The sequence below is a fragment of the Podarcis gaigeae genome, assembly GCF_964106915.1.
Source record: "Podarcis gaigeae genome assembly, chromosome: 17".
Lineage (NCBI taxonomy): Eukaryota > Metazoa > Chordata > Lepidosauria > Squamata > Lacertidae > Podarcis > Podarcis gaigeae.
This window is the reverse complement of record NC_139694.1, coordinates 40,359,035-40,376,698: the sequence shown is the minus strand read 5'-3', so window position 1 is coordinate 40,376,698 and position 17,664 is coordinate 40,359,035. Positions and strand designations below refer to the sequence as shown.

Sequence of the window (17,664 nt, the reverse complement as noted above, 5' to 3'; positions counted from 1 at the left end):
CATACAGTGTCTGTTTTCAGTTTTCTGTTTTCTTTTCTAGAGATCGTTTATATTTAATGTGAGACAATAACGTTTTAGAAAAGATAAGTTTGGGAGAAGCTCTGTTATGCATGTGGAAGGCCTTGCGTAGGACTTCTGCTGATGGAACTCATCAGCTGAATCCTGCCCAGGGTCTTACACCTGCTCCTGCTGCCCCTGAAAAGGAGCCAAAAAATCCTGAAACCAGATCACTTAATCTTGGGGTAACCTATGATGTGAGCATTCAATCTTCTGGCTGTTTTAAAATTATTATTATTCAAGGAAATAAACATCTACCTGACTTTTAGAAGACATCTGAAGGCAACCCTGTATCGGGAAATGTTTAATGCCTAATGTTTTACAATTTTTTATGTGCTGTAAGCTGCCAAGAGTGGCTGGGGAAACCCAGCCAGATGGGCGAGATATAATTTACTTATTTTTAAAAAAATATTATTGAAGTGATTTTGCCCCCTCACAAATGGAATGAGCTTGGGAGTAAAGAGACTGTACAAATTGAAACACATGCTACGTCTCTGCATCACAGTTCCCCAAGTGCACAGCTGGATTCTATGAACTGGACCAATGTCTGTTGCTGAGAACAGAGTAGCTAGGCAATACTGGATGGTTAAGCCCAGTCAAAGGCGACTCTGGGCTTGCGGCACTCATCTCGCTTTACTAGCCGAGGGAGCTGGCGTTTGTCCACAGACAGCTTTCTGGGTCATGTGGCCAGCAGGACTAAACCACCTTTGGCGTAACGTAAAATCAACCATAGTAACATTCATATTACACACAGAAAATTAAGATAACGAAGTGAAGGAATGGGTTTCTGTGTAGCAACTTTAAAACTGACTCAACCCCCCCTTTTGTTCTTTCAAAAAAGAGCATTTTAAATGCTCAAAACTTGAGCTGTTGAGCAAAAGCAAAATAAGGACACAATTGCATAAACAAGCTCTCTCCTTTATCAGTCACGGCACGGGATGACCCTGACTCTTTAGGGGAACAAAGAAAACACATCAATACTTTATCTTATGTGCTCACCACAAAATACGTGGGGACCAAAAGCGTGTTCCCAGAGATCACAACCTCTTCCCAGATAAGAGTAGGAAGAGGAAGATCCTTTTATGGTCAGAAGTACAGGAAGGAAGATCCTTTTATGGTTGAGAGTACTGGAGCAGGAACATATGTGATGTCAACCTGCGTACATAGGCTGACGTGGTTCGGCTCCGAAGGGAGGAGGGAGAGGGTGCCTGGAGGATATATATACTGCATGAAACTTCTCATTTCTTTGTACTTGCTGTGGACTCACCATGCAAGTGCCTTCTGCTATCCGGAAAGCAGAATAAACTCTTTCTTTGAACCAACTCGGTGTCATTTGACTTCCTTCCTCCTGTCCCAGAGCAATGCAGACCCAATCGTTGAACTCCAGTAAGGCTACAGAAGGAAAACATTAAAATAAAAATTATGAATAACATTAAAAATAATCCTAATGAGAAGGCTGAACCTAGTGCACTGCTATCAATTTATTCATGTTTGGCTCTATTTCTGTCAGCAGCATTCTTAAATCACCACAATTAGCTATCCCCGAAGCCGGGGAAACCCCCTGCCTCCAGCACGACCTCCAGGTCCAGGGGAGGCATTGCTGCTGCCCTGCACCTGACCTGCCAGCCAGCGCCATTACACAACGCAAGCTTCCACCCATCCTGTGTAAGTGCAGACAGCCACTAAGAGATAATGGCATAAGCCACACCTGGGCAGTTCAGTGAAATCAATAACTAAGTCCTCCATGGGAGCTGTCCCTTGATGTTCAATTCCGGAAGGAGGTAAGAGTCCTGTTCTGGGATTGTTTTTCTGGCAGAGGACACGACATCTTGAGGCCTGAGAAGCTAACTGGTACACCTTCGATATATAGTAACAGCTCCCAAGATGTTTGGCCAGAGCATCGGGCCCCACGTGACAGGAGTCATGGTACCGACGCACAACTTGGGGGCCCAGGGACTCTGGCACCCATAGGCGGTTGTCAGGGGTAAGATACCATCCCTCATCAGTAGTTGCCAACTTCTCAGCTTCTGCCATTAATCGCTCCTGTGTTGTGTATGGTGGTTTAAGGCTAGTATCCACAATCTTCTCTGGTATCAGGGATCCCAGGAAGAAAGCAGGTGCCTGTTGTCTAGCTGCTTGTTTAGCTGTTTTATCAGCTAGGCGATTGCCCCTGGCCGTATCACTTAGTCCAGTTCGATGTCCATAACAATGTATCACAGCCACTTGGCTGGGAGCCCATACTGCAGCTAAAAGATCCATAAGGGCTTGGGGGTGCTGCACCTGGCTCCCCTTTGATGTGAGCATGCCACGTTCCTTCCAGAGTGCTCCGTGGGCATGCAGGGTAAGAAAAGCATATTTTGAGTCAGTATATATATTAATGTCTATGCCTTCAGCCAACGGGTTAGAGCAACAATTTCAGCAAGCTGAGCGGATGAAGAAGGGGGAAGTGGGGAGGCTTCAATGATTTCCCCTTCCAGGGCTACCACAGCGTACCCCGCTTTTCGCTGGCCTCCCTCCAGAAAGCTGCTACCATCCACAAACCAGGAAGGCCAGGCAGGATTTGGCACGTCCTTCAAATCAGGTCTACTAGAATAAACTTCATCCATCACCTGTAAACAATTGTGAGTTGGGGCCTTCCCTCACCCACAGGTAAAAGTGTAGCCGGGTTAAGTGCCTCAGTGACTCGAAACTGCAAACGTGGATGCATTAACAAAATTTGACATTTCATCATTTTGTCTGGCACAGCATGTGTGGTGACTCATACAGTGTTCTGGCCAAAAGTGAACTTGTCAGCCTTCGTAAGAATACAATCACCTCTTGGGCATCACCATCAGGGTCTATGGGGGTGTACTTGCGAAATGCCTATTTTAGTCTCTCCAAAAATGCTCCTGGAGGCTCATTGGACAGCTGAAAAATCTCAGATAATTTCGCCATATTTGTAGGCCTTTTTGCTGCCCGTCTGATGCCTTCTAAAACATTTTTGTGATAAGTCTCTAAGGCCGCCCTTCCCTCCGTAGTATTGTAATCCCAAGGGGGGGTCCGCCTGGGGTAAGAGACCTCAATTGCAGCGTCAGCATTATTTGCTGCCTTGAGCTGTTCCCTAGCACAGGCATTTTCCTTGCGGACCTCCTCAGTGGTCAGAATTGTGTCCAAAAGCTGACTTACATCATCATAAGTAGGCATATAGGTTTTGAACACACCTTCAAAAAGTCTAATTATTTTTGCAGGATTTTCCTCAAAAGAAGGATTTTGATTTTTCCAATTGCTAATATTGGAGCCTGTAAAAGGGACATGTTGAATGGTAAAGGTCCTTGGGGGTCTAACGCCCCGATCATTTGGCTGTTCCAAAGGATCATACACTTGCCGGAGAGGGGCCACTACAGTGGGTTTGGACAAAGCCTTAGATTTAAGTGTCTCTACATCTTTTGTTGCCCTGTCCCACGCTGTTCTCAAAACCTTTTGCTTTTTTCTCCAATTCTCATCCTGGCACTGGGCTGCTTCTAGAACCCAGGGGGCCACATCCAGTTCTGTTTTAAACGGTTCTACATACTGGAACACTCTGACGACTGCTTACTAGTCCATCTTATCTCTTTACCTAGACTTTTTCTGAAGTCTTCATCATCATCATCATGACCTTTCTCTTCACCTTCCTGGCTTGCATCACAAGGGGGTTGGGGAGGGGCAGAGGGGGGAATCTTCTCATTTGGGTCCTCAGTCTGGGCACTGGGCGGAGAAGCAGCCCTATTTGCTCCCAGATTTGGTTGCCTTGGCGCAGTTGCTGCATATGGCGGTGGGGGGGGGTAATTATCTCCTCTTCCAGGACTGGCAAAACTGGTGGCTTTTTAACTTGTAAATTGTACTGAACACAGTTTGACTTGGGCAGTCACAATTCTATTTTTCCGAAGCCATGAGGGATTTTGATCCACATTGGCTTTCCAGATAGAAATATAGGGAATCTGATCTGTGTGGGCCTTGAAAATTTTACTCCATAAAATGTTGACCAAGTTTGGATCAAAGGATCCTCCAGGAGGCCATTCTGGTAAATACGAAGGCCGGTCAACTTCACATAAATGTTGTAGTCTGCTTTTTTTGAGTTTACATCCCCACTCTTCTGCTTTCATGGCACTTTTCCAGTTTTCCAGAAAGCTCTGTAGTGGTGTCTCAAGAATTGTTTTACTGCTTTTATTTCCCATGACTCTGGGATCCTGGGGACACTGGGACACTCAGCCCTCCTAACGTTATTTTTTTCACTCAGTCACAGGCCAGACGTTGCTTTCAACGTCCCACACACTCAAAACATTCACTGGAGTGTCCCCACACACACATTCAGAAAAACCCATGCACCTCCCCCAATCCCCTTTTTTACCAAAAAACCAAAACCACAACTGGCAGTGCTTCACAACTTCGACTGGGGCCCAAGAGCACCTTTTTTACTGCTTCTTCTGGGCACAAAACAACCAACCAACCATAACCGGCAGCGCTTAGACTTCGACCGGGACCCAGCAGACCCTTTACTGCTTTTTCTGGGCGACACCAAAACCAGTGGCACTTCTTCTACCCTGCTGGCGGAGCTGATCAAACTCACCTTTTGCTCGCACCTATCCCTGTGGAGCTTGCTCCCACCTATACCCTGTGGAGCTTACCTTGTTCCTCGAGGTACCTTCTTTCTGTACGGCCGTTGCTCTTTCTCTCTGTCACTTTGTCGCGTGTCCACTCAGGAACGGGTGGCCAGTCCCTCCCACGAAGTTGGCAGGATGCGCGCTGGAACTGTTGACCCAGGATCCCGAGCTGCTCGCCTTGCAGTGACGCCCTGGACCTTTTTGTCCCTCGATCTCGGGGAACGTGCTTATTCCCGGGCAACGCACCAGAAATATGTAGCCTTTTTAATCCATGGGTAGGAATAATTGTTGCACCCGAGCAGAGACAAAAGGAGCCAAACAACACCAAGGGGTTAATCCAGAGAAAGAGCATTTTATTCTGCCATCCGGGGGGGCAGAGGCACCTGTGTGATTCAGTTCACAAAAAACAGGCCGCACCGAAAACATTTTACAAGCAGGTTTTATCCTTTTTTCAAACCTCTTTTTTCCTCTCCCCCTTCACGGATTCTTTGTGCTGGTCCCGGGGGTAAGGTACTGTGGGCGTAAGCAGAGTCCACACGAAGAAGGGCGAGGTCCGAGGCGGAGAGCCGGGGAACAGGAATGCTGGAACGGGAGACCGAGCAGGGAACAGGAGCACCGGATGGTCAGGAACAGGAGGCCGAGCAGGGATCAGGAACACAGGAAGGTCCGAAGCCAACAACGACGTTGCTCCCGCAACCTGGGACCGGGCTGACTAGGCTTTTATCCTCTTCTAAGGCCAGGGGTGGTCCCGGCCCCCAGGAGCCCCGCCTCCTCTGGCCTTAAGGCGAGCACTCCTCCTGGGAGCAACCAGTTCCCTTCACCTCTCTGCCCTAAGCCTCTGCAGATCAGGAGAGGCCGAAGGGTTACTGGGCCCTGGAGGAGGCTCACCTGACACCACTGAGTCCTCAAGCACCTCTGGGGCCAGAAGGGTTTCACCTGAGGCCAGCTCCTGGTGCTCTGCCACAGGTGCAGGCTCTTCAGCATCTAGGCCTTGCCCCAGTTCAGCCGGCCCTGGAGGTGGGGACTCCTGTGCAGGCTGGGATTCCTCTGGTTCATCCTCTGAATCGGAATCCCAGGCCATCACATTCTTACATAGAAATGTTGCTTTTCGTTCTCTGGCTCTGTTCCCAGAAGTATGTTGCAAATCAATGTACCAGGACAAGGTTATCTTGGATCTGGGAAGCGAAAAGCTTTACTGTTCTCAGCTATAATAATAATAATAATAATTTATTATTTATACCCCGCCCATCTGGCTGGGCCTCCCCAGCCACTCTGGGCGGCTTCCATAAAAACCAAAAATACAGTAAAATATCACATGTTAAAAACTTCCCTGAACAGGGCTGCCTTAAGATGTCTTCTGAATGTCAGGTAGTTGTTTATCGCTTTGACATCTGCTGGAAGGGCGTTCCACAGGGTGGGTGCCACTACCGAGAAGGCCCTCTGCCTGGTTCCCTGTAGCTTTGCTTCTCGCAATGAGGGAACCGCCAGAAGGCCCTCGGCGCTGAAGCTCAGCGTCCGGGTAGAATGATGGGGGTGGAGATGCTCCTTCAGGACCGAGGCCGTTTAGGGCTTTAAAGGTCAGCACCAACACTTTGAATTGTGCTCGGAAACGTACTGGGAGCCAATGTAGGTCTTTCAAGACCTGTGTTATATGGTCTCGGCGGCCGCTCCCAGTCACCAGTCTAGCTGCCGCATTCTGGATTAGTTGTAGTTTCCAAGTCACTTTCAAAGGTAGCCCCACGTAGAGTGCATTGCAGTAGTCCAAGCAGGAGATAACCAGAGCATGCACCACTCTGGCGAGACAGTCCGCAGGCAGATAGGGTCTCAGCCTGCGTACCAGATGGAGCTGGTAGACAGCTGCCCTGGACACAGATTTGACATGTGCTTCCATGGACAGCTGTGAGTCCAAAATGACTCCCAGGCTGCACACCTGGTCCTTCAGGGGCACAGTTACCCCATTCAGGACCAGGGAATCCTCCACACCTGCCCGCCTCCTGTCCCCCAAAAACAGTACTTCTGTCTTGTCAGGATTCAACCTCAATCTGTTAGCCGCCATCCATCCTCCAACCGCCTCCAGACACTCACACAGGACCTTCACCGCCCTCACTGGTTCTGATTTAAAAGAGAGGTAGAGCTGGGTATCATCCGCATACTGATGAACACCCAGCCCAAACCTCCTGATGATCTCTCCCAGCGGCTGCATGTAAATGTTGAAAAGCATGGGGGAGAGGACAGAACCCTGAGGCAGCCCACAAGTGAGAGCCCAGGGGTCTGAACACTCATCCCCCACCCCCACTTTCTGAACACGGCCCAGGAGGAAGGAGCGGAATCACTGTATGACAGTGCCCCCAGCTCCCAGCCCCTTAAGACGGTCCAGAAGGATGTTATGGTCGATGGTATCAAACGCCGCTGAGAGATCCAGCAGAACTAGGAAACAGCTCTCACCTTTGTCCCTAGCCTGCCGGAGATCATCAACCAGTGCGACCAAGGCAGTTTCAGTCCCATGATGAGGCCTGAATCCTGACTGGAAGGGATCCAAATAGTCCGCTTCTTCCAGGCGTGCCTGGAGTTGTTCAGCAACCGCTCGCTCAATCACCTTGCCCAAGAATGGAAGATTTGAGACTGGGCGATAGTTGGCCATCGTGGCCGCATCTAAAGATAGTTTTTTAAGAAGCGGTTTAATAACCGCCTCTTTCAGCGGGTCTGGGAAGGCTCTCTCACGGAGGGAAGCATTCACCACCCCACGAAGCCCATCGCCCAGTCCTTCCCGGCTAGCTTTTATAAGCCAGGATGGGCAAGGATCCAGGAGACAGGTGGTTGGCTTCACTCGTCCAAGCAGCCTGTCCATATCCTCGGAGGTAACAGATTGGAATTGATCCCACACAACTTGACTAGACAGGACTCTAGCACTCTCCCGCCCCGGCCCTGCTCCCACGGTGGAGTCTACTTCTTCCCGAATCTGAGCGATTTTATCTGCAAAAAACTTTGCAAAATCATTGCAGGAGAACATGTGGCCCGTACCGGGCCCTGATGTTGCAGGTGGTTCCGCTAAATTGTGAACCACCTGAAAAAGTCTCCTGCTGCTGTTTTCTGCAGATGCAATAGAGGCGGTGAAGAAATTCTTCTTCGCCATCGCTATCGCCACTTGGTAGGCTCGACGTTGAGCTCTAACCTGTGTCCGGTCAGATTCGGAATGAGTTATCCGCCACCGGCGCTCTAGCCGTCTCAACGATTGTTTCATTGCCCTCAGATGCGTGGAAAACCACGGGGCTCTCCAGGCTCCATGCAATCGGAGAGGGCGCTTCGGAGCCAAACAGTTAATAGCCCTGGTTAACTCCACATTCCAGCGGGCCACCAGAGAATCAGCTGAAAGGCCATCAACATGGGATAAAGCATCCCCTACCACTCTCTGGAAACCATTTGGATCCATTAAGTGGCGGGGGCGGACCATCCGAATTGGTCCCACCTCCCTGCAGAGGGGATGGGTCGCAATGAAGTCCAGTTGCACCAGGAAGTGATCTGACCATGGCACTTCTTTCGTTTCGCTTTTACTTAGTGTCAGATCACCAACATCCATAGAGGTAAACACCAGGTCCAAGGCATGTCCGCGGCTATGGGTTGGGCCAGACTTATTCAGGGCAGCCCCATGGAGGCCATGCTTTCCACGAAGTCCCGAGCGGTCCCTTGTAAGGTCGTGTCGGCATGGATGTTAAAATCCCCCAGGACAACCAAGCTAGGTGTCTCCAGGAGAACATCCGCCACAACCTGAAGCAGCTCGGGCAGGGAATCCTTGGTGCAGCGGGGAGGTCAGTACACCGAAAGGAATCCTGTACTGCCCCTATTGCCCAACTTCCAGAACATGCACTCAGAGAACTGGGTCTTCCCAATAGGACGCCTGGTGCACACTAATGACTTCCTAAAAATCACTGCAACTCCCCCTCCCCGCCCACATGACCTGGGTTGCTGTGCGTAAGAGAAACCTGGTAGACAAGCAGCGGCAAGGACAGGCCCATCAGCTTCATCCAACTAAGTCTCTGTTACACATGCCAGGTCAAGTCCTCCATCCATGATCAAGTCATGGATGGCAGTGGTCTTATGAATCATTGACCTGGCATTGCACAGCAGCACCTTCAGGTCATGTGGGTATCCCTTGCTGATTCTAGTATCCATCCGGTCAGGACCAGACCCGGAGGCAGGGATAGTCCTCAGACAACGACTAAACCTGCCCCCTCTGTAATGACATGGTCTAGTCTTAGCGTAACTCCTCCTCCTACTCGTGATCACTGAGGTCGGTTGTCCCAGTGCATTCCCCCCTGTGGAACATGCCCCAGCCATTTTGTTGGCTGGGACCTACTCCCCAGCAGCCCTGAACCCTCCCCCTAAGAACAAAATAACAACTTATACAAACAAACAAAACCAATAAAACAATACAAACAAAAAAATTAAAAATTACAAAAACATCAAAATAAAAAAATAATTCCCCGAGCCCAACCAAACATCCATCCCACCCCCCACATACAAAAAATCAAAAAGAAAAACATTTTAAAAATACTCTGTGCCCCTCCGGCAGTAACAACTGTCCTAGTGAGGCCTGTCAGGCCCCGTCCTGGGCCAGGTGGTAAGTGGCAAGAGCAGGGCCCTCAGGCACTCACTCAGGGGAGTCCTCCTGGGCAGCAGGCAGCAAGCAGCATGCAGTCCTTGTGAGGCTTCAGGCCAGATGGTAAGTGGGTTTGTTACAGCGTTTTTGTTACAGAGAGGACTGCTTAGCTCGTGCTTTTTGTCTTAGAGGAGTTTTTTAAAATGTGTACGCCGAGGCCTGGCTGGGGGGGGGGGGGAATTCACAAACAGTTTTTTAGGGCTTTCTGGGGTAACCCTAACTGTACCCCTTCACTCTGAATGGGTTTTTCAAAAATTTCTTCTCTTCTTCCATTATGCTTCCACTGCCCGTCCCCAGTTGCACCCCAGGCTACTCCTGCCCCCCCCCCCCCGGGAAACTCCTGGAAGCCAGTGCAAGGCCTCCCCCTGCTCCCCCTGGGAAGCTGATGGCACCCCCAGAATGGTGTGTAGCCCCAGCTGACAGAGGGGCTCCAGGGTCCCTCCAGAGAGCCCCCTCCCCTCCTTGAGGTCCCAAATCACAGTCACAAGGTTTGTGCCTTTCAGGTGTGCAGTAAAATCCTTGTCTGCCCCCCAGTAGTGGGCATGGCCGCCCCATTTATCTCCCCACACTACTTTTTTCTGCTCTTTCCCCTGCAAAGGATGTCACAATCTCGTTAAGAAGAGGCCGCATTCAGTCACAGTCAAGCCCTTGGGAGGCCCAAACTTCAAGCAGGGGCAGCTGGATCTCCTCTCCTTTGAAAACCGCCATCCTTCAGTCTGAGGATCTGTGAATGGGCGCCACCCGCTGGCGAGTGGCAAAGGGCGCCTCCCAAAGTGCATTCAGTGTCTTCTGCAGAGGCATTTTTAAGGCAATGCCTCTCGGCAGAACTGTCACCCACTGCCCCCCCCCCCCCGTGTCGCAAGGCGTCCTGAAGGGCCCTTTGCCCTGTGTGGAAACTGGAGGCCTCCTCTGGGAATCTCCTCTGACAGCCTTAGGATGTGGGGGGGCTGCACTCACGTAGCCACTGCCCCCCAGTCCTGTGGGGATTCACCTGGAAGATACCTGAGCCATTTGGTGTTCTGGATAACCTCAGGGATAATAAAGTTGTTTAAAAAATACACAATTTCTCCCAAGTATATCATGTATACAGATATTTCAATCTTTGGAGAGTTTTACAAATGTTTTGCTCTTTAAAAGGTGGGGCAGAAACAGCCTCGGGGAAGACACCACCCACTCTTTCTCCTTTGTATTCAAACACAATTGGAAATAAGCTGGCTTCCACCAGACCATTATTATTATTATCAGGGCTTTTTTCCAGCTGGAGCTCAGCTCTGGCCCCTCTCAGGCAGGCACCGTTGCCATTCTAAGAGAACAAGGGAGAGGTTCATAGAGAGCGCCAGCACTTCTTTTTCTTGGAAAAAAATGATTATTATTATTTACAATATTCCCCCCATTTATTGAAATCTTGACACGTTGATCTACCTAACAATGCAAACACTATTGTAGCAAAATAGAAACTTTTTCCACTGCCATATTTCCAACTGTTTATGCTGGCAAATTGACAGATGTGAGGCATGTCCATTTTGTGCATTGCCTTTTTTAAAAAAAGTAGGTGTATGTTGCTGTTTAAGAAACCACAATGGCTCCAGTGGAATTAATTTGCATAATGGGAGCAGATGTATAGGAAGTCCGAAGTGCAAATGAGGCTGGTGGTTGAGAGCCCTACCTTTGGTCTGCAGGATCTTCTGACTGCTTGTCAGGTTTTAAGGTGTGACATGAGTCTTCCTTGTGGTCCACTCCCCCCCTTGCCACTTTTAACATCTTACTGAACCTGCGAGACAATGTGCCCTACATTATGGTTACCAGACGTCCCTGTTTCCTGGAGACAGTCCCCGGATTTATAAATCTGTCCCCGGATTTCATTTAATGTCCCCAGATTTATATTTTAAGTGTTGTAAATTTATTAGTAGGGAATGATTGTTGCGTGATTGGTTCAACGGCACAAGACACATCATATGGGGACTTCCTTTGAGGCAAAATGGCGGGCGCTACGGCAGTGAGCAGCTCCTGAGACCAGCCAGAGCCAACTGCGCTACCAGGCTGGCTCTGGGCTGCTGAGACTGCTGCTGCCGCCGCCACTGCTGGGAGGGAACTAGGGACACCCAGCGCGTCAACTGGGGGAACCACTGACCCCCCTGCGACCCAAATCGAGCTGGGAGCAAGAGCACCAGCTGACTGCCCAGCGGCACTCTGGGGCCAAGAAAACCCTGGAGCTGACGCAGGGAGAAGGAGGAGAGGAGAAGGAGAAGGAAGAGAGAGAAAGAGGAAGGAGAAAAAAGAGGGGAGCCCCAACCTTGCCACGCTGCTGCCGCCACTGAGGAGGAGAGGTAGTAGAGCACTGGGAGGGCAAGGACACGTGGTCAAGCCCTGGCCCGACCCGAGCCTACTCCATGGCGGCTAGCACTCCAAGAGAGCAGGCTGGGGCCCAGAGGAAGGCCACGCGACAGAGGAGACCACAGAAGAGAAGATATTACTTCTTTTTTAAAAAATAATAACTTTTTAAAAATATTTTTTTTTCTCTTTTCAAAAAAAAAAGGATCCCCGGATTCTTTGAAAAAAATCTGGTAACCTTACCCTACATTGCAGGGGGTTGGCCAGTGCGACGGAGGGGTGAGAGTGTTGGCCTAGGACCTGGAAGGGACCAGCATTCCAGGATTCGAATCCCCATTCTCATGAAGCTCATTTGGTGTGACCTCAGCCCAGTCACTGCCTCTCAGCCTAACCTACCTCACAGGGTTATTGTGGGCATTCAGTGAGCAGTGTGAGAATCATGTACGCCACCTTGAGCTCATTGGAGGAAGAAAGGTGGGAAATAAATGCAATGAATGAATGACTATTGGGGCCCCTTCCAGTTCTACAATTCAGTGATTCTATACAAGGGGAGAAGGGGCAAGACAATCCTATGCCTGTTTATTCAGAAGTAAATCCCATTGTGCTCAACCAGAACTTCAGCACAGGCTGAACTCTTGTTAGGGATGGGGAGAAAAGTGATTTGATTTGGATTTTAATGCTAACCTAGCCAATTTACACTTTCTGGAAAAAGATGCGAACTGAAACATGGCTATCCTTAGAAAATTCACACTTCTCTGACTCTTGTGATGCAGTTCTAGCCAAATAATGTATGCAAATTGCATGTACTAGAGCAGAGGTTTTCAACTTTTATGAGTTAACAGTTCCCTTGACCAACTGCATTCTTTCTCCAGCTCCCCTGCAGGGAAACATGCTCCGAGTCTCAGGGGCTCAGTTATGTTGTTGTCCCTTGCCTGCTGAGCTGTCAGCCCCCGCCCCTCTTTTGGACACCCTCCCTTGTGGAGGGTTCCCTCAGCCTCCTCTCCTCGGAAACCCTCACTCGCATGCTTACATTCTCCAAGGCCAGGGCCGCTACAACAAACAGCTGCACAAATCTCTGGATTTGTGAGAGACATGAGAGGGCATCATAGGAGGGAGGGAGGGAAGGAGGGAGGAATGGAGGCCAGTGCTGCCCACTGCCCCCCTGACCAACATTCAAGGTGCCCCGGGTGCCACGGTGCACTGGTTGAAAAGCACTAGAGGAAAGTGAAAATATTAGTCAAATTTGCATACAAAAATGTATATATTACAAGAAATTTTCATTAAAATGCTCACAATTGTTAATAAGGAATCCTTTTTAAAAACATAATCACAAATGCAAAATGTGGATAACTGAACAGAAGGCCGGGAAAATGAGAAACTGAGATAAAGCAAAATTGATAGATTCAGCTCCTCCCCCAACTCTTTCTCTTACTAAAAGCAGTTGCTTTGGCTAGGCTGTGCCTAGCCTGCTCCTCCAGAATGTTCTTTCTAGGCACTCTTGAGTTTTGCTGACTTATCTTCCTCTAGCAGAAAGGATACAGCACCCTCAGCCCACCACCAGCAGAAGCCTTCTTATCTTTCCTGCATGTTGCTTGCTCTCCTTATATTCATATAGCTCATCCTGCAGTCTCACAGCAAGGAGAGAACACCAGCCTCACCGCCTGCCATTTGTCTTGCTTGGGTGCTCTTTACTCTTCCAGCCCCCTTTGTCACTATCCCGGCAGGTAAGTGAGCCAGCCCCCTCTGTGTCACTTCTTGGGGACTGGGAAAAGGGCACCAACCCTGGGATTTCCTCTTCTAGCTAGCCAGAGGTGGGGGGTGGATAATGGAAGCCAAACTGCTGCCTTTGACAGAAGCTGCTTGGGTGGTCTTGTTTGGCCCATCACTTGTTTGGCTGAAGCCTGGCCAACCTGACACGGCAGTTGTTGAGAATAAAATTTAATAACCTCATGTATATCTTTGAGTTTCATAGAGCAAGGGGAGGAGAGGACACGGTGAAGGAAAAGAAGTAAATCTATGGGATTTGTGTTGCTACTTAATAGAAAAGCAAAGTCAATTCAATTGTTTATCTGCTATGTATATATCCCTTACCTCATTGAAAAAGATTACAAAACTGATTAAACTGGTTAAACTGATTAAAACTGATTAAAAATTAAAATCAATTAAAAAGACAGCAAGAAGTCAAAATGAAACGAAAGAATTAAGTTAGAATAAGTATGGCTGCAATCACACAAGGGACTTACTTCTATGATTGAAGATGCCCACGCTTGCATTGCAAGTAAGTAAGTAATTAATGCCCTACTCTGCTACTCAAAGGGTATTCAGGGTAGCTTCACACCATGAAAATGCAGAGGGAAAAATAGGTGTCAAAGAGGCAAAATATCATATTTAAACTGCAGTAATCTAAAGGGAAACAGAAAGCAGCAGCAACAAAACTTTAAACATTACAAGACTGCTGCAAAAGAAAAAGAAATCAACTTGGAGTGTAAAAAAACCTAGATTGGGATCCTGACAGATCTCCACTGAGAGGATGTTTGAAAAGAGAATTGACAGTACTGGACACAATGGACCCAAAGCGGCTTCATATGCCCCGATGAGAAAATTGCTGAGAATTAAAAATTGCAAGAAATATATTTATATTTCTTGACATTATCTCATGTACATTCCTAAGCATTTGGGTTGGTGTTGATGACAACTTTACAAACTCATCAATGGGTCGTTGGGCAATGCTTCTAAACCAGAAGAAGTAAGCCAAGGGGAAAACCTTGGATTCCTTTTAAAGGTTGGTTGGAGAGAATTCTTTTGGAAGCTAAAACTCTGCTTTTCTCTCTTTCTTAATAGTAATGAGATCCTGGAAGCTCTGCATTGACTTTCTGTGGTGTGCTGTGACCCTCACGGCATTTCCAGGTCGGTGCTCTAAAACTGTACACTCAGCTCAATCCCATTTCAAAGGGCTCCTCCAGAGGAGCTATTTATTCAGCATTTGCAATGATTTGCTTGCACAAAGCTTCTTTAGCGGTTATTGATATTCATTCTGATTTGCTGGGAAGTCAAGTTGTACTGCAATGAGCATTTATTCTGATATGCCTGTGGGTTGTTTATAGGGGCCTGTCCACTTTGGGGCATCGTTAAGAGGCTGACCCCCCCCCCTCCGAGTCCACAGCCACACATACAGCGTATGAGGAGCAGCTTAGGTCTTTCCCATCCATAGCAGTAGGCATTCGCTTTTGTGTTTGTCCCTGCCTTCTAATTTGTTGGTTCTGCTATACTGTGAAATACAGATGGGGCAGACACACAGATGGCTGCATGGGCACCATGGTGGGTTAAAAAAACACACACAAAATTCCACACAGAAATACACAAAAGTGTACAGTCAGGTAATTTCTGGCACTCCATTTTTCATGTACTGTATTTTTCCATGTATAACACCCCCCCATGTATAACATGACCCCTATTTTGGGGGACTCCAGATAAAGAAATCCCCCATATGCACTATCCGTGTATAAACAACCCCCAATTTTAAACTTGAAAAAATATATACACGAAAAAATACAGTAATTTGTGCAAATAGCTGGTTTTGTGCAAATCTGAGGCGTCAAGAGGGAGAAAGCTTATAAGGCTATGCTCCATTCAGGAGCACACCAGAAATATTTATGAGCATGGCTGAAAATGAAAGCAATATGAAAGCAGCAGGCACTGAAAGGGGAGTAGCAGAAAGTGAAAATTGATTCACCCAAAACACCAAAACAAATCGTCTGTGACTCTCTGGTTTGGAGCCTCATTTCTGACGCGCAGCGTAAATTAACAATGCAGAGTTTTTAAGTGAAAGAATAAGAGCTTTATTGAGTTAAAATAAACTTCTACATAAACAACATGGTTCCAAACAGTTTGACTGAGCTTACATACAGTGGTGCCTTGCAAGACGAAATTAATCCGCTCCGTGAGGCTCTTCGTCTAGCGGTTTTTTCGTCTTGCGAAGCAAGCCCATTGACAGCTTAGCGGATTAGCGCTATTAGCGGTCTAGCGGCTTTTAGCGATCAGCTGATAAGCGGCTTAGCGGCTTAGGAAAAGGGGGGGAGGGAAAAAACCCGAAGGAACTTGCAAGACTTTTTCGTCTTGCGAAGCAAGCCCATAGGGAAATTCGTTTTGCGAAGCGCCTCCAAAACGGAAAACCCTTTCGTCTAGCGGGTTTTCCGTCTTGCGAGGCGTTCGTCTTGCGGGGCACCACAGTACTGACTCTGCTCACAACTGACTGCCTGAAATCTTACTGAGAACACAGAGAGAAAATGGCTGCTACTTATAAGGAGAATGTCCCATGTCAGAGTGACTCCCCAATTAGCAGTTAGGCCTGAATAACCTGACTAGGCCCAAATGACTGTGCCTGCTTGGCTGCTGCTGCTCTCAGGTGTCTTTGCAACGTGACAATTTCCCCTGATTTATAGGAAAGACCTGTATCTGGTGAACATGCACTTCCCAGGAAAAGGCATCGAGATGGTGTTGTCTGAGGGGAACATCGTGTGAACTCTGAAGACTGGATAGGAACACAAACTGCTTATATGTGTCTGTGTGTGAAGAGACAGTAGATTTGTTGTGCTAGAGCCACAGAGTGTTTTAATCCATATTAATTGCACAAACCTAGTTTCCAGTACAGTGGTACCTCAGCCTATGAACAGTCCTGTTAATGAACTATTCGGGCAATGAACTCCACAAAACCGGAAGTAGGTGTTCCGGCTAGCGAACTTTGCCTCGGAAGCCGAACAGAAGCCGAGCAGTGGAAGGGCACCAGCGGCGGGAGGCCTCAGTAGGAAAAGTGCGCCTTGGTTTAAGAACAATTCGGTTTAAGAATGGACTTCTGGAACAAATTAAGTTTGTAAACTGAGGTACCTCTGTATACACTTGATTTAGTGACCATCTGGAAGTATTTAAAGTGCTGCTGTTAATTTTTCTATATGGTTTGGGACCTTGATACTTATTGTAATTTATTTATAAATATATTTATATAGCAGTACATAATAAAAATATATCACAGTGGTTTACATATCAGGGGGCTGGACCTTGGGGTCCCTTCCAACTATACAATTCAATTAATCTATGAACAATATAAAAGCACAAAACCAAGCAATAAAATCACAAAAAGTTAAAAACAAATTAAACGTGAAAAGCAGTTAACAATAAGTTGGAAGCAAAAAGCAAATAAAAAGAAACATTAATAGACTATAGTGGGAGACGTACTCTTAGTTGCCTGGTGGAACAGAATTGCCACCGCAATTTAAGGGGCTGGTGCCACATGCCATGCACGAGTGATGTCAGCACATCATGCGCATGCCACAGGGTGTGTGAGAGTGGTGTGAGCACGCCAGCAGGCTGCACAATTAAAATCAGCATGTGCAGCGTGTGCACACAGCTGCTGAGGATCCCCCCATGTCTGGTACAGAGTTCCACAGGAGTGGGTGGATAAGATTAAAGGCTTGGTTTCTCATTGTTGTCATATGAGCCTCACCAGCGCAGGGAATGACTAGAGACACTCCTGCAGATGGTCCTGAGGTATCCTGAGCCCAAGTCGTTCAGGGCTTTGTAATCAATACAAGAACCTTGAACATGGCTTGGTATCAGATAGGCAGCCAGTGGCAGCAGTTTCAACAACGGTGTCACATGTTCTCAACCAGAAGCTCCCAACAGCCTTCTGGCCACGGTGTTCAGCACCAGCTGGAGCTTCTGAACTAGATCCAGGGCAACCCCACACAGAGTGCATGTCAGCAATCTAGCCTCAAGGTTACAAACATGTACTATAGTGAACAGACTTTCCCTGTCTAGGAATGGCTGTCCTTGGTGAACCAGGCAGCTGGTAAAAGGCACTCCTACCACAAAGGACAGTTGGGCCTCTAGTGTTCTCCTGGCCTGCTACACTCTCCCCAAGTTCGCCCATCCCTGGCAGACCTTTTTCTGTCTTTTGTCTGTTCCTCTCTTATGGGTTACAGTTTTCTGCTTGACCCATGCTTT

General features: G+C 48.1%; 1 protein-coding gene across 2 annotated transcripts in view; it reads left to right on the top strand.

Moving 5' to 3' along the window:
- Nucleotides 1-13,072: 13,072 nt before the first annotated feature.
- Nucleotides 13,073-17,664, top strand: part of LOC310834974 (intercellular adhesion molecule 2-like) — a 105,323-nt gene continuing 100,731 nt past the window's right edge. Inside the window, exons 1-2 of one of the 2 annotated variants that reach the window (XM_083719595.1) lie at nucleotides 13,073-13,388; nucleotides 14,506-14,571. In XM_083719595.1, coding sequence (XP_083575721.1) covers nucleotides 14,508-14,571 — 64 coding nt within the window. In that variant the 5' untranslated portion in view covers nucleotides 13,073-13,388; nucleotides 14,506-14,507. The remainder of the gene's footprint in view (nucleotides 13,389-14,505; nucleotides 14,572-17,664) is intronic. The other variant, XM_083719594.1, reaches the window with a different exon arrangement.